Raw genomic sequence first — 15,043 nt, 5'->3', positions numbered from 1 at the left:
ATAAACATTGCCACTTTGTATGTAAAGTTTGTCAGAGGAAAATACCAACGGTGTTAACACCCTCCTATCAAAAAACATAAGCGAAGGTTTTTATGATATTTGAACTTCGTATTCAAGTCACGTTTTCTTCAAATAAAACGATGGCGTTGCTGGTGCGTATCAAGTTTTCCGTCACCATCTGTCCGCACTCTACGTGGTTCACTGTTTTAAACGATGGCAAGACGACAGAACTAATCATTGCTCGTTTAAAGGTATACTGTCACCTGTCCTAATTTTGCCACAGTTACCATGGAAAGAGAAAATCTAACCAATCACAGATTTTAAGTGGGTGGCCGCTATTTAAAACAGCGCCCTCGCAACGGCATTTTGAATACCAAGAATGCCCCTTTGACCATATATGGGCATATTTAGATTACAGGTGACTGTATACCTTTAATAGAAAGATCACCCAGAGAGAGAGAGCAAAATTCTGTATACCACTGGAATGTGTGGGAACTGTGATCAGGCCACTGCGGACAACCAGCTCTTTTAATTCAATAACTTCAAAAAGAGCGGCGAGGTCGCAAGTACATTGACCAAAAATGACCCAACAGATGGGAACAATGCCCCTCCAGCGACTCTCTGCTCTCCATTAAATCGACTTCGGTCTCTATTAAATTTTTCTAGATGAAGCTTTACTGAATATCTGCACGAATATTTTGCATCACCAGACTTACAAATATTCCGCAGACGACGTGCATCCACACTTCCCATCCATGTCCCTGCTGCCATAACCCTGAATCGTCGTCCCAGTACAGGAAACAGAGGACTCCAACGACGACGCTGACGACAGAGAAGACAAAATGTCCGAGTCCCAGCTTTCCGAACATCGTGGATTACATGAGGGCCGAGTACCTTGACAGTCTGTAAATGAAACGGACGTAAATAAAAATGATATAATAAATTAGCAGCAATATTTAGATGCATTTACCGTACGTCTTTTTTACACTTATTTCCCCCTTCCCCCCAAATACCATTACTACTGCAGTGACGTCATCTAACGCACATGAATGCCCGGAAATCTATTACCTGGGGTTAAACAAATACCTGTACACTTATGTACCGTAAAAAGGTAAAATAATATGTGACTAGATATAACATGTGTTATGGAACCTTATGTTCTGTGTGTTAATTAGTCTTAACTTGCATTTCTCATTTTGAAACATAGAATGTTTACTTGCTAGAGGTGATGACAATGCAACAAAACACGGATGTGAATTGCTTTGCAAGTTTATGGTCCTTTGCTGGCGGTCTGACTTTTGACCAGATAAAGCGATTGTCATTCCAGTACAATGCAGTGCAATGCAGTGTGTTGCACTAAATTTAGAACAATGTTATCTATTTTAGAAATGATGTAGGATTTCTCCAGGCTGTCATTTCGATCTTTATTATGAATATTTGAAGGGAATTTCGCTGGTAATTTTGGCATTGTTGTGTATCATGGTCCTTGAAAGAGCCGTAATTTAAGACATTCATTTCTTTCACGCAATGCTTTTTGGCACGGCAAAACTTTCTAGTTTTGAAAGTTAAGGACGGTATGAAATGAATTTGACAAATATCACAGAACCCAGAAGCAAAAAATATTTGATAACAAATTGTACCATTAATGACAACCCTTTAGAGAATAGCGCTGGTACACACCCACTCCGCGGGAAAGTCAAAAGTTCATTCCACTGATTTCAAAGTAATGATTAAGTAATGATTTCATGATTTTGCAGATTGATACAATTGTACTTTCTGTTTTTTGTTTTTGTCTCAAACTTCGATATGTATTCATTATTTAGTGGCAAACATGGATTGAAGATGTAGCTACTTTGGTAATGGCGGTGAACGTGAGTGTAAAGGTCGAGGATTTTAGAAAGCCACCCTAGATTTCACGTGACTTGAGTGGTTTCAAACACTCGCGATTGTTTATCGCATTAGTCATCAAGACTGGCTTTTGACAAGTCTTGACAACATGTTTCGACAATGTTGGAAAACACTTCAGCAAGAACTATAGAAGCTGTCAACTCTATAAAAGTTATAATGATACGTGTGTGTGTGTGTTGGTTGGGGAGAGCGACTTAACATGCACACCAAAGCCAAAGGTCCTCCTAGCAATAATATTCCCTGTGGTTGCTTGAGGATACGAAGGGCAATCAACCTTTAATGAGAGCAAATGTAGTACATTAGCCTCGCGAAAAGAGAATTTGGAGCTCTTTTAACTCTGACCATACACTCACGAGATAAACGATTGAGTTCCGCAAAGACACTATGCACTATTGTTTTTTCATACAAGAAGTTGCAACTTGATTAGTACCTTTGTAGTGCTTTAAAGCTCCTTTAATTGTACTCTGAAGTGTCTTACAGTATTTCTGGTCAATTAATTCAGATTCTTACAATACTCAGACCATCACTACCGTGTTAATGACTTTGACTTGTATTCATCCTGTCAACACATCCTGAATGTGTGAATATACAATTTGATTTTTTGATTTCTCAAAGCCAACATTGTATATAAGTTGTACATTATGCTTCGAGTGCAAAGGTAATGCTATTGATTTTAGCACATTTTATAGGGACGGAAGGACCGGATTACTTCTTCCTTTCTCAGCAAAAAAAAATGGAAAATAGTTTTAGATATCCTGGTTACAGCCACTGTCCTTTAAAGCCTGAAAGTGAAACCCTCCCGCACTAACCGTGACAGCGACGTCAACTCATCGAAGTCACTGACAGACTACAATGATTTTAAATCGCTAAATATTAAAACTAATAACATTGGTAAATAAAGCAAAACAAATTTCATCGATTGACCCGTGTTGGGAAATTAATATAAAATGTATCCACGTGTATTAACAATAAGGACCATACACACTTAATACGACAGTGATCATTTAGTTATCGCGTTTGCCACAATCTGTAGTCCGATGAGCAAATGTCGCTAGTGATACAAAAATTTGATGAAGTTGCGTTAATGCAAAAGACAACTACAAATGCGTATTCACTTTTTAAAAGCCCAAGTACGTTGGAATAGTAGATAAATGAATAGTAAATGAAATTAGCGTGAATGGTATGTCCCTAGCCCTATTTTAAATGGCGTACTGCAGAGGATTGATATTCTTGGTCGTTTTAAATCATCTCCATTTCAACTAAACGTAATGGAATGACAGTAGGACACTTACGTTTAATTAAAATTGGCTGTATTATATGTTTTACTCAGAGGACCACAATGCAAGCAGCTTCGCGGGGTGATATTGAGGATGTGAGGATGTGATATTTGCATATTTAGTGAGGTAGAGGATGGACCATGATAAGGTCTTCGATCATACAGAATATGAAAGGTATAGCACTTGTGGTTACCTATTTAGAGGCATGTATGCTTTTTGGAGGGCATAGGTCATCAGGGTCATGTGACTGTCAAAACAAAATTAAGTGCATATCTTATTCTGGGCTGACCAATAGAGATCGAGGTCTGATTTTCGGTACATATGGATAACTATGGAATACAATTTTTTTGACAAAACGTCACATGACCCTGATGACAGCCAATAATTATATATGTACATATTTAATAAGTGAAAGGATGTGCCATCATAAAGTCTCCAAACATATCAAATATGAAGAGGGTAGCACTTGTGGTTACCGAGTTATGGCTATATGTATATGTGAGGTCAAAGGTCATCGGGGTCATGTGATCTTTTGTCTCAGAAATGTAGTCCATAGTTATCGCTATTTACCGAAAATCATACCTCGATCACTATTGGCAACCCCAGAATTACAAATGCACACATTTAATTAGGTACAGGATGTGCCATCATAAAGTCTCCAATCATACCAAATATGAAGCGGGTAGCACTTGTGGTTACTGAATTATGGACATATATGCATATATGAGGTCAAAGGTCACTGGGGTCATGTGACGTCTTGTAAAAAAAGATGTATTCCAAAGTTATGCCTATGTACCGAAAATCAGACCTCTATCTCTATTGGTGAGCGCAGAATTAGATATGCACATAATTAATGAGGTACAGGATGTCCAATTATAAAGCCTCCCATCATACCAAATATGAAGCGGGTAGCACTTGTGATTACTGAGTTACAGACATATATGTATATTTGAGGTCAAAGGTCATCACAGTCATGTGACTGTTGGTAGGGAGAACGAGGTGCATTATGGTTGACAGGTCGATAAAAGATGAATAAAATGCAAATATCATAACGTATGCTAATCAAGAAATATGAAACGGAGGAAAAAATTATGATAATGTAGGGAGTACTTCCATAGACACTACAGATGATCGAATGATCATAACTTTATCGGTAGAAGAGCAGAAATACTTTCCAAATATCAACGAGAAATGTGTTTACCAATCTAATCACTGTCTTCTGACTCATGACTTACAGCTCCACAAGGATACTTTGAAGTATATTCCTGGTTCGCTTTGATAATCAATAGATGAGCAAGCGCACGCAAATTTTCAATGTCTTCGGATCGCCCTGTCAGTGTGAGAAGATCTTGGCGTTTTGACCGGTCAGCGCTTTGACATGAGTGTGGATTTCTTCGGCCGAGAACTGTAAGAGCATCCTGTCTTCCTGAAAAGTAGCCAAGTCTTCCGGTGGTGGAATCTCGTATCTACTGCGCAATCTCAGAAGAACGCCGATGATATCTCGACCAATGAGAATGCCTTCAGCCTCCGGAAACAGGACTGTCGCCATTATTAGTAGTACGGTTTCTTCCTATATGCTGGGTGTTGACAACAGAAAATGGTTTTAAAGTGTTGAAATAGACCGTTAATATTTGTCATGATTGTAGTCCGATTTTAAAGGGACAATAGTAGTAACCTTAGATGATTTTATTGTTATTGAAAACTAACGCATTTTCGTTTTCCTTCTTTTAACATGGGAACGTCATAATCAGCTAAACAGTCTTTGTTAACAATATTAGAAATCCGTGCATAAGTTTCATACGGTGCCGCCAAGTAAATATACAAAACGTCCTGGAAAAAGTGCACAGGCGTATTGAAATCACCATAGAAGCAAATCGTGTCATCGATATCCGTTCGGGCACTTAACTCTGAATGTTTTCCATTGCAGGTCGCATTCTTTGTCATAAGACCTTTTTTTGCATTGCAGGAAATTTGAAGTGAAGTGAAAATTATCAAATTTGCATCAAGCACGGTGTCACCCCCCGACATTGATATAATGCATTAAAGGCATTTTCGTTCAATGCATAGAATTCAGCTAAACTGTGAGAACATTGGAAAGATAACTTGACATTAACAGATTACAAGTGATACCGCTATTGTGCATTTAGTGGATTGTCAGGGATAGGAAGTCGATACAGCCTTAATCTTCGCTGAGAGTTATGTATCTCTCCACCGCTGATAATCCACATTTCACCTCAATTTAGATTACACCAGATTCAAACCTTTCAGACACGGAATGACAACATGTCAGAAATTATGCACATGCAGCATAATTTGAGTTCCTTTTACGTTGGAAATGCAGTCAAACACAAAAGCTTTATATAACAATGACAACCAAACACTGGAAGGCGAGTGTTTGTGACTTGAAAAGACTAACATACTTACAACTTTCAGTTCAGCGTTTCTTTAGAGGGAAACAGCAGCTTTAGTTGACAACCTGAATGTGGCATCGATTGAACTATATCGTCACGATGCTATTTTGTTAATTTTAAATAATAGTCGTGAAGGACATTCCCTCATGAGAACGCACTTTGTCACCTCCAATTTGCTTTTTGTGACCTCATTTTAAAACTGGATTAATTAACGGTTCCCTAGCTTCTTTACGAAGCAAAATCGTAATGTCCCTACGGCTCAAAAGAGTGGACTCTTGTTATAACTTCAATGAAGGACACTATATTATTTCCCTTTTGTTCAAATGGAAAATTTAATTTTCCGGTTGAAATTAAACACACAATGACATCCGTTTTGAATGTTATTAATTCTTTAATGCCAAGTAAACTCTTTTGTTATCGGAATATTTCAAGGTGAATTACTGACTTGTATCGTATCAATCAGGAAAGGGAATGGTTTAATCTTTCTGTGAGAAGTGTATGAGCAAAATGTGAAATCGTCAATTTTCGAGATACAAATGATCTTATTAAGAGATTTATCGCACAAGGCTCTGAAGGTATTATGTGATGATGATGATCCAGGTGATTCCGGTATACAAGATGTCTAAGTTTGTTTGATTGTTTCTTATTTGAGGGCACAGGTCGATTCAAGAATCACGTGATTTTGCACACGGTCAGCGATTTTTACTTTGCGTCCATTCAAAATGTTGTAAAGTAATCGTATAAGCGCTTCGAAAAGACACACAGAAAATTTTACACACACATTTTATATTCACTAGATTGTTTTAATGTAATACAAGCGGCCATTCCAAAGCAGAAAGTGTCTTTATAAACCTCTATGTCACTTTCTCTTTTAAAACATTCCACAAAGTTTGTAAAAAATATCTGTAGGCAGACATTCAAGCTACCCAATAAAGTCCTATTTCAATACCCTGTAGTATTTTTTTAGAAAAACTCCAAAAGACCTAAGCGCGCCGTAGACAAAAAATTACTTGGGCCTCATCGGAAAAAAATATGCACAACTGCATGCATACTGTGAGTAAAACGTTGTGACACTGATTGGCAATCTTTTGGGGACATTTATTAACAACCGCTACAACATGTCAATTAATAAAACAGCATGATGGCAGTGTAATAGATATACTTGATATATTTTGATGAGACAAACTGATGGCTCCACATAGTCATAAACGAAATGGAAGTACTAATTTTCGGCAACTCAATTAAAACCTGTCGGCATGGCAGTACAAACTTATCTTTCCGTTTAATTACTGTCCCTTTGGAATGTTGTGACTGCATATGAGAAATAATTTTCAAGATATTGTGATGTTGATGTGCTTGTTATAAATTAGTTTAGTTCATCGAACATTTTGACAGCTGCACAAAACACAAGGCCTTGGCTTGAAGACAATGAATTTCAGTTTACATAAGTTCTCATGTGCGTTCTGTTTTGTCTGTTCGTCCCACGAGTGGCTAACCTCGTATACATATCCACCAAAACATGTACTTATTGCCTGTCTATGTCCAATATTGTTGATAAAATCAAAAGTGTAGTATGAGCTATTCGCAAATTAGTGCCATCTTCGACCTTGATACACTAACTATATAGAAAAGAAAAACAAAATGTATTGTTTTGATTAAAATTACGCCACGAGAGCTTAATAGCCAATCAAGCTCCCCTATAGCCCTGAGGAACATAAAATGAATAGATATTGTAATACTTATTGATGAGTCAACGCTATGTCGATATACACAGCAGCTTGTCAGCCGACAAGGTATTTGCTAACAGTAGTCGTAGTACGTACACAACGCTACAATTCCATATAAACTATGCGTAAGATTCGTCGTGCCATGCAATTCCCAGTCTCCAATTCACAGCGATTATGTCTGTCGGTGATTAGCATGTCAATCGAGCTAAGCTTCGCCCAGACACCAGATAAATATTTCATGTATGTGCATCTATATCGTGATCGTAGTTTCCTCAATTTGCACCCAGGATGAAAGTTTCAGACGCCTTCCCTCCCCGCCTCCCTCTCTCCCTCTCTCTCTCTCTCTCTCTCTCTCTCTCTCTCTCTCTCTCTCTCTCTCTCTCTCTCTCTCTCTCTCTCTCTCTCTCTCTCATATTTTCACCACCGAAGTAAGTTAAGAGTAAATAAAAACACGCAAAAAATTCTGAGTGCGACAGTATTCTATAATTACTAAAGAGTTCTTTCGGTGATGCTGTGATTTCAATTTCAATAGTCAATTTAACAATGACGCAAACATTTAAATGGTTAACGAAGTATTGACCTTACACTTTGATTAAAATTATTACCAATGGTAAAGATATAATAGACAATTATATCTGATTCGACAAAAGGTTGCCTTGAACATTGGATTCGATACATCCTTGACGCAAATTAAGGTATTACCCATCTTGCAAAGGACAAAGACATGTTAAAAATGAACAATAAAGAATTATTGTGCAGATAACGTATAAGGAATTTTGTAGCATCGCCAGTTCAATACACACGATCTACTCTGACAATCGGCACGGAGGGAGATATCTCATAAAATGAGGGGATTTACGTAAGATGAGATTTGTGTCAATGGTTTCATCTGTGTCCGTATTGCTAATCTACTGTTACCTATTATGCCATCCAAATTTAATCATTTCATTGACGTGCATGACGACCCATAACTGAAACCTATTAGAATGGCCAGCTTATCTGGGTGAGTGAACGCTGAACCTAATTAATTGCCAGTAGCTTTAGCGTAATCAATCTTCCGTGTCGCCATTTAACCCGGAAAGCGCGAACTTTGGAACTGGTTTCAAACGTGAGTTCAAGGCCGCACTTTCGCTTTCCATCTAGGGACGTAATTAAAAATAATTTTTACAGAATTCGTCAACGTTGAAAGATGGTAGCCAGCTGTATGAAATTTTCTTCACTGTATTTGTGAGAAAGATATACGACATAAAAAAGCTCAGCCTGGAGAAAAATAACCGTTTTCCATTTTAATTTATAGACATATGACAAGACAGAGTTAGAGTGCACATAGAAAAGACAGTGTACATGTTTACACTGATTCACGCAAAATGGTACCTAATATTTTTAAGTTTGTTTTTTTTCGAATGATAAATCATTATATTTTTTAACACGAATTATCTATAATAGTGCAAGAATGTGATAGAGTCACGGTATAATTTACTTCGCTGATACCATATTTTTGGGAGTGGTTGCATTAAAATTATTTGTATTAAAGACTAACAACTGTGTCATGGTTCTGAAACGAATCTACTTTTTCGAATCATCGTCAAGTTCGATCATCAATACACACTTTTTGACTGGTGTTAATTTCTTCTGCGATTTTTAGCGGTAAACCGTGTTCACCACAATTCTGAAGGTTAGGAATTAAACTTGACGAATCTTCAAGGCAGCTGCGAAATTGTGGAGATTCGTTTTTAGCCTTCCCATATCATTTTTCTGAAACTTTTGCGACCATCACTGGTGATATCAACTACAACAGAAACTGTCTCCCGCAAATACAACATTTTCGCTTTGCGTGGAAGACATACAGGCAGATCAGCGAGGAATTCGAATATTATAAGTAAACATATTGGTCACTTACCTTGGAGAGCTGAATAGTGCGAGATTAACAGCCCCTTTTGCTGATGGAATCACGGGAGTCGAATTGTGAGCGAAACTGACGTTAAGCCTGCGGTGTTGTAGACACGAATGATAGCCGGACACGGCGTACACTGACAGCAGTGTTGACACGAAGCGATTCAGTGGATGTGACGTCAGAAACGTCATCACTAAATGACAACAGGCTATTGAACTCAAGTTGTGCAATAACAAAATTGTTTTTATGCTGATATCATACGTTGAGAAATCTGTACATCACACGATGGCAATTTCAGAATTTGCCTCCTGTCATTACAGTGTATGTAATTTTTATTTGCCTATAAAGCATACTTCTATCGCAAAACGCCTAGAACGCAGAGGTTTCCTGATGGGGAATGAGAAATTCACGATAAATAATGACTGGCATCTTTCACTCAAAGACGATATCAACCGTTTTTTGTTAATAAAACACAAAACGAGAGAATTGCGTTTGTCCGATAAAATATATATTAATCGCCAGTTCTATGTTGTTGATAATTGCATAAAGGCAGCTGTTTTAAAAATATAACCGTCATGTATAGCTAGACAAATCACGTCAGAATTTTGGACGTATTCATATGTTTTATATGTACGTAATTTAATTCATGAAACTATATCTTTCCTTGGATATCATTCCGCTGCAGCGTCAGTTCACGACTAACACTACAATCGTAGGTATATGACATCAAGGCTTTTTTTCTAAAATTTACGGTGAATCAGAGTGTTATTGGAAATTACATATAAATGCCATGGCGCCATGTCATAATTTTATCTATTTAACTGCTTCGGTCAGCGTATACGGACTCTGCAGAATGGTGGCGTAATCACCCATGTGCAGAAAATTTGCAGAGAGATGCGCGTTCCAGCGCCAAAATAAAATATAGAACGTTCTCCTCGCCAAATCTAGGACAGTGATGGCGCTGTACAGTGAGCGCGTTCCATTTTTCGAACTATCTCCTTTCACAACGCTGTTCAGTGTTCCATATGCACGGACCAAAAATACAAAACAAAAACACGATGAAATGTTTTAATCGTCGAACACTTGATTTGTAATTGTCGAAAGACTTATAGGATCAACGACAAACGTAAGTCTTAAAACTTTCCAAATCGATGTACATGTATATAAGCTACAAAATGTTAGTGTGTACACAAGGGGCTTGATTAATCATGCACTTCGTATTCAAAATTTTCTGAAAGTCATGCTACAACTGTTCAAGACTACATCAAGCAGTTTGATCGATGATTGCATCATTTGGTTGCTACGATACTTGAAGTTCTTGTATCTTTTGTTTTATATATACAAGGATACATGAAGTTAAATGTCAATCACCTTGGAGTGCTGTTATTATCTTACCAACAAAAGGACTTTTATTCACTTCGACTTTTCTATCAATTGGAATTCTCTTGCTCGGAGGAATAGTGTAAATGATCTTGGTATTGTGCTCACTTCTAACATTAGAATAACACTGTCAGACGGGCTTTGGAAATGTTAGAATTTATGAAGCGGATGTCTACCAAAATTTAGAAGATTTCAGCTTTGTAGTCTCTGTAGGCCTATATTAGCCATAAGAGTCACCTTGAGTATTGCAGTGATCTCGGTCTCATTGGCAGTAAATAAATAATGATAAAATTCATTTGCATTATCTTCTCAACAAGATTTAATGATCTTTTTTGTGAATGTCGTTGCTTAGTTTATCCTTCGTGTTGCATTACCAAAATCAATCAACAAATCAATCAAAAGAACGGCCATTTGCTCAATGTTTCACGAGTTTATAAAACATGTACGGCGAGAGAGAGAGAGAGAGAGAGGAGGAGAGGAGAGAGAGAGAGAGAGAGAGAGAGAGAGAGAGAGAGAGAGAGAGGGAGGGAGAGAGCTCTTTGCATATCTGAAAATTATGTTATCAGGCACATCTTTGCATGTAAATATATAATTTTGAATGACAATTTCGACTTGAACAATTGAAACGTTAAACCTCTCATCTACTTTACCCTTGTTGTGTCTCAGTATGGCTAGATTACAGCGGTTGCTATGGAGCGAGGAATACAATTTCGATGACGTCATCCTCATCGAGGGAGAGTTCATTCAGATTCTTGATAGCGGAGATGCATTACGGTATGTTATTCTTGGCCTGACACCGAAACTGCTTTTGATAGCAGAGGACAACATGGACCAAAGCAAGGACATTGACCCGGGAGACTTACCAACTGATGACGACTACGACCTTGAGGATTTGGAATTGGCGCACCTTTATCCGTTGAGCGTGGTCAAACTATCTGTGAGGCACAGTAAAGAACATGAGCTGAAAATGCGAATGATGAACGGGGAAACCCAGTTTTTTGAGTTCGCGGACAATGTTGACAGGGAAGAGAAATGGCATCACTGGGTTGCTAGAATACATGAAGTTCACGTTGATTACCTTGGAGATCCGGGTAAAGCGGGCCACATTCTCCACACTAATGAGGGCAGTCACCATTCCATCGTGCATGTAAGCGCGGATGTATTCAAACCGAAAGAGAGAGGTCGATCACCTGCATTCAAATGGATGAAGCACTTCACAATGACGGTGTCTGAAACGCATAACGATGACATTGAGGATGAGGCGACGGAAGTTTTCACGCTAGGGCTTCCTATCCTCCATGAAGCTGGTAGCAGTTCAATGTCAGTGCGCAAGTCCATCAGAAGCAGGAGTGCTATGATGAACGAAGACAAATCTGACGATTCCTCTGTCCAATCAAGTGATTCCGGACAAACGGAAGGCAGTGACGAGTTGTCAGACGTTGAAGACAGTGGGGAAGAGGAAAAAGATGAAACTTTAAAATCACAGCGTCTTCGCCGTCTGGTTCTGAGCGTTGGCGAGTTCTTCGGAGTCGCGAATGCAGAACCACATATCCACGGTCCGTTTGTGCTGAGACGCACAGCGTCCCTGACGGCCTTGCAGGAAATTAAGAGGGCGGAAGAAAGTCAAATTAAAACGTAAGTGCAAAGCTTTGCTGACCTCAAAACAGCCTAAGACAACAACCAATCAGGAATGTGACGGATATCACGCGATAGTTAACCTTTTTAACTGTGGCAAAACTGGAACAGGAGACAGTATACCTTTAACCCGATAGCAAAAACAGGCGGAGAGACCGCGTCAGGGACAGACAGAGAAATGAACCGACAGTCCGACAAACGTGAAATCAAGAAAACGGATGCGCCCTACATTAGATTTGGTTCAGAACATATCTATGTATATATTGGTTCCTCTGCCAAAGGACATATTTTCTATTTTTATTCCGGCTGGTAATACTTTATTTTAAGCCACGTGAAAGTACATGTTTTCACCAATTATCGCTAGAATAATGTGTCATAATTGAAGAATAGCGTTCAGTAGCGTTTACTTCGAAGCGACTCTGTCCAATGGCTTTAACCTATGTGTGAATTACGGCACAAAGGTGTACATATGTGTGCGTTTAATATTGACATGAACTTTAATTGGTACCTTCCTTGAACATTTTATCATTAATTTGCTTCAGCATCACTTAAGAAAAAGTCATATAACGTTACTTTTATTACTAAATTTGTCTCTCCTTCGTGTAGCCTAGCTAAAAACGACCCTTTCAACATAAATCGCGAGAAAATAACACACACCACGTCACGACCGGACATTCTGGAAGGAGAGGCCACGTTTATCGAGGATGTGCCACATCTTGCAAAAATGACGCACCGGGCTTCCCTCCTCTCTGCCGAACTGGAGAATGATGATCCCAGTGTGACACCCTACTACGTCAACGGTCACGTGATGCTGTTGACCAATGAAGAGGTGGCTCTTGAGAAAGAGGTAGAACAAGCTAGACAGCAGCACGTGGATCTTAGTTTCAGCACTGTCAGGAAGAAAGGAAAGTATAGGAGAATAATGGAAAGAAAAATCAAGTATGTATTTATAAACGTTTTCTTACATGATCGGATACTAGATTTTGCCAATTACCATTATCTGATACTGTAAAAATGATCCTCCTGTACGTTGAATATCTTCTGTGAGAAGTGCGAAAAATAAAGTTACCGCCGATCCAGTACAGTATCTCTGATAAGCTAAGGTAGTCTATGATGTATCGTTTAACTGCTCTTTCCTGCCTAGGTTACCCACAATACAGACGACGGACGAGTTTGGTCACGTGACAATTCAACTTCCTGGCGAAGTTTCCTTGAAAAAGGACGATGGTAATTAATTTGTTGATCTTTATAGACGAACGGGTAATTTATGAACCGTGTAAATGTGAAACCTCGGCAACAAGAGAGAATATGGTATCGCACCGTGAGGGACAATCAGCATATTACGTAAATGTTAATCGGAACCCAAGAAGGATGTACAACTTCTTTGACTGACATGTGTAAAAATATTGTTCAGTTTGCATATTTAAGATATATAACCAATTAATCATTTCTTATTCTTTTAAAAGAAAATAAGCCTACGTCAAAGAAGCGATTTGGGAGCAAACTCTTCAAGGGAAGAGCCACAAAAGCATTCCGTAACATAGGGAAGAAGAAAGACAAGTCAAAACCATCTAAAAATACAAAACTGGATAAAAAGAAGCGTTCTACGCCCGATGACAACGGTATGAGTGCAGCACAGGAGAACGCGGTTGAAGAGCACGGACCAATCATAAAGCATGTAGACGAAATCGATTCAGATTCCCTGGCCAAAGAACTTACTTTGATTGACAGGGATCTGTTAATCAGAGTACGCGATACTGAGCTCATTGACTGTAAATGGACCAAGAAAGACAAGGTTTGTAACAATAGAATGTCTAAAATCATAGGATGAATTCAAGGATCGCGAAAAGTTACACATTTTGTGCTTGCGAGATTAGGCATTACTGGAACTCGCACATTTCGAGATACGAGCATATCAAAGAAGTTACCCAACAAGCAATGCAAAATTAGCGGTTATACCCAGACAGATTTGTCCTGGTACCTTAGAGTGAAAACAATTCTGTGATTGAAAAAAATCAGCTCTAGTTTGTTGGAGTATATCGACGTTCGGTATCCGAGGTTATGTTCACATTAAAAATCATTACGGCAGCAAATAAATCTAAATTTTCGAAGCAGACATTCGACTCGGAGGAAGGAATTACCCAGACAACAAAGGACAGCCATGTGTGACCACTGTATATATGGTGACTTGCACAGAAAACTTGATAGTCGATACTTTCCAGTGACACAACGTTTGGTCCCGTATGTGAGAAGTTGAGTGAAGTTACCACATCATTTAATAATATAAGGAATCTGATTGTTAAAATAAACAGAAATTTTTGATTGCTAGCTTTCAAAAAGTCAAAAAAGCGCACACGTTATATCACCTTGTATGATGCAACGAGGAATGGGAGGTTTAGTTTGTATCTACATGTTGCGTCTATTCATTACTGTCAAATTATAATTCCCGTTCTGAGGGATATTCTACGTGTTACTACTAATTTATGTACCTTAAACAAAGTAACGTCTTTTAATTTTTTGCTTCACAGCACTATAGCGCCCCCAACATAATGGAACTCATCGAATTCTTTGAGCGTCTTGTTAACCTTGTTGCCACGGAGATTCTAGCTCACGAGTCATTGGTGAAGCGAACTCAGACTCTGGCCAAATTCATAGATGTACGTATTATTTAAAACTTGTTTGTAATTTCAATATGTATGCGCAAGACACTATTCTCTTTGTTTGTCGAAATCCAAATATCAAGTTAGCAGAGAAGGGGTCAAATGAAAGAGGACATATTTAGAAGTATTTTGCAAATAAACGTCCAGCGGA

The 15,043-nt window shown here is 38.5% G+C and overlaps 1 protein-coding gene and 1 long non-coding RNA gene across 2 annotated transcripts; one reads left to right on the top strand and one right to left on the bottom strand.

Annotated features, from left to right (window-relative positions):
* Nucleotides 1-9,640, bottom strand: LOC139142589 (uncharacterized). The gene is made up of 3 exons (XR_011554427.1): nucleotides 9,224-9,640; nucleotides 4,387-4,762; nucleotides 1-903 (listed from the first exon to the last, which is right to left on the bottom strand). It is a non-coding gene; the product is annotated as an uncharacterized lncRNA (long non-coding RNA).
* A 1,624-nt stretch (nucleotides 9,641-11,264) lies between these two features.
* Nucleotides 11,265-14,904, top strand: LOC139145515 (uncharacterized). The gene is made up of 5 exons (XM_070716746.1): nucleotides 11,265-12,232; nucleotides 12,839-13,171; nucleotides 13,377-13,459; nucleotides 13,699-14,027; nucleotides 14,761-14,904. The coding sequence occupies exons 1-5, from the start codon at nucleotides 11,265-11,267 to the stop codon at nucleotides 14,902-14,904; spliced, it is 1,857 nt and encodes a 618-aa protein (XP_070572847.1).
* The last annotated feature ends 139 nt before the right edge of the window (nucleotides 14,905-15,043 follow it).

This window comes from Ptychodera flava, chromosome 1 (assembly GCF_041260155.1).
Source record: "Ptychodera flava strain L36383 chromosome 1, AS_Pfla_20210202, whole genome shotgun sequence".
Taxonomy (NCBI): Eukaryota; Metazoa; Hemichordata; class Enteropneusta; family Ptychoderidae; genus Ptychodera; species Ptychodera flava.
This window is presented reverse-complemented; position numbering and strand designations above follow the sequence as displayed.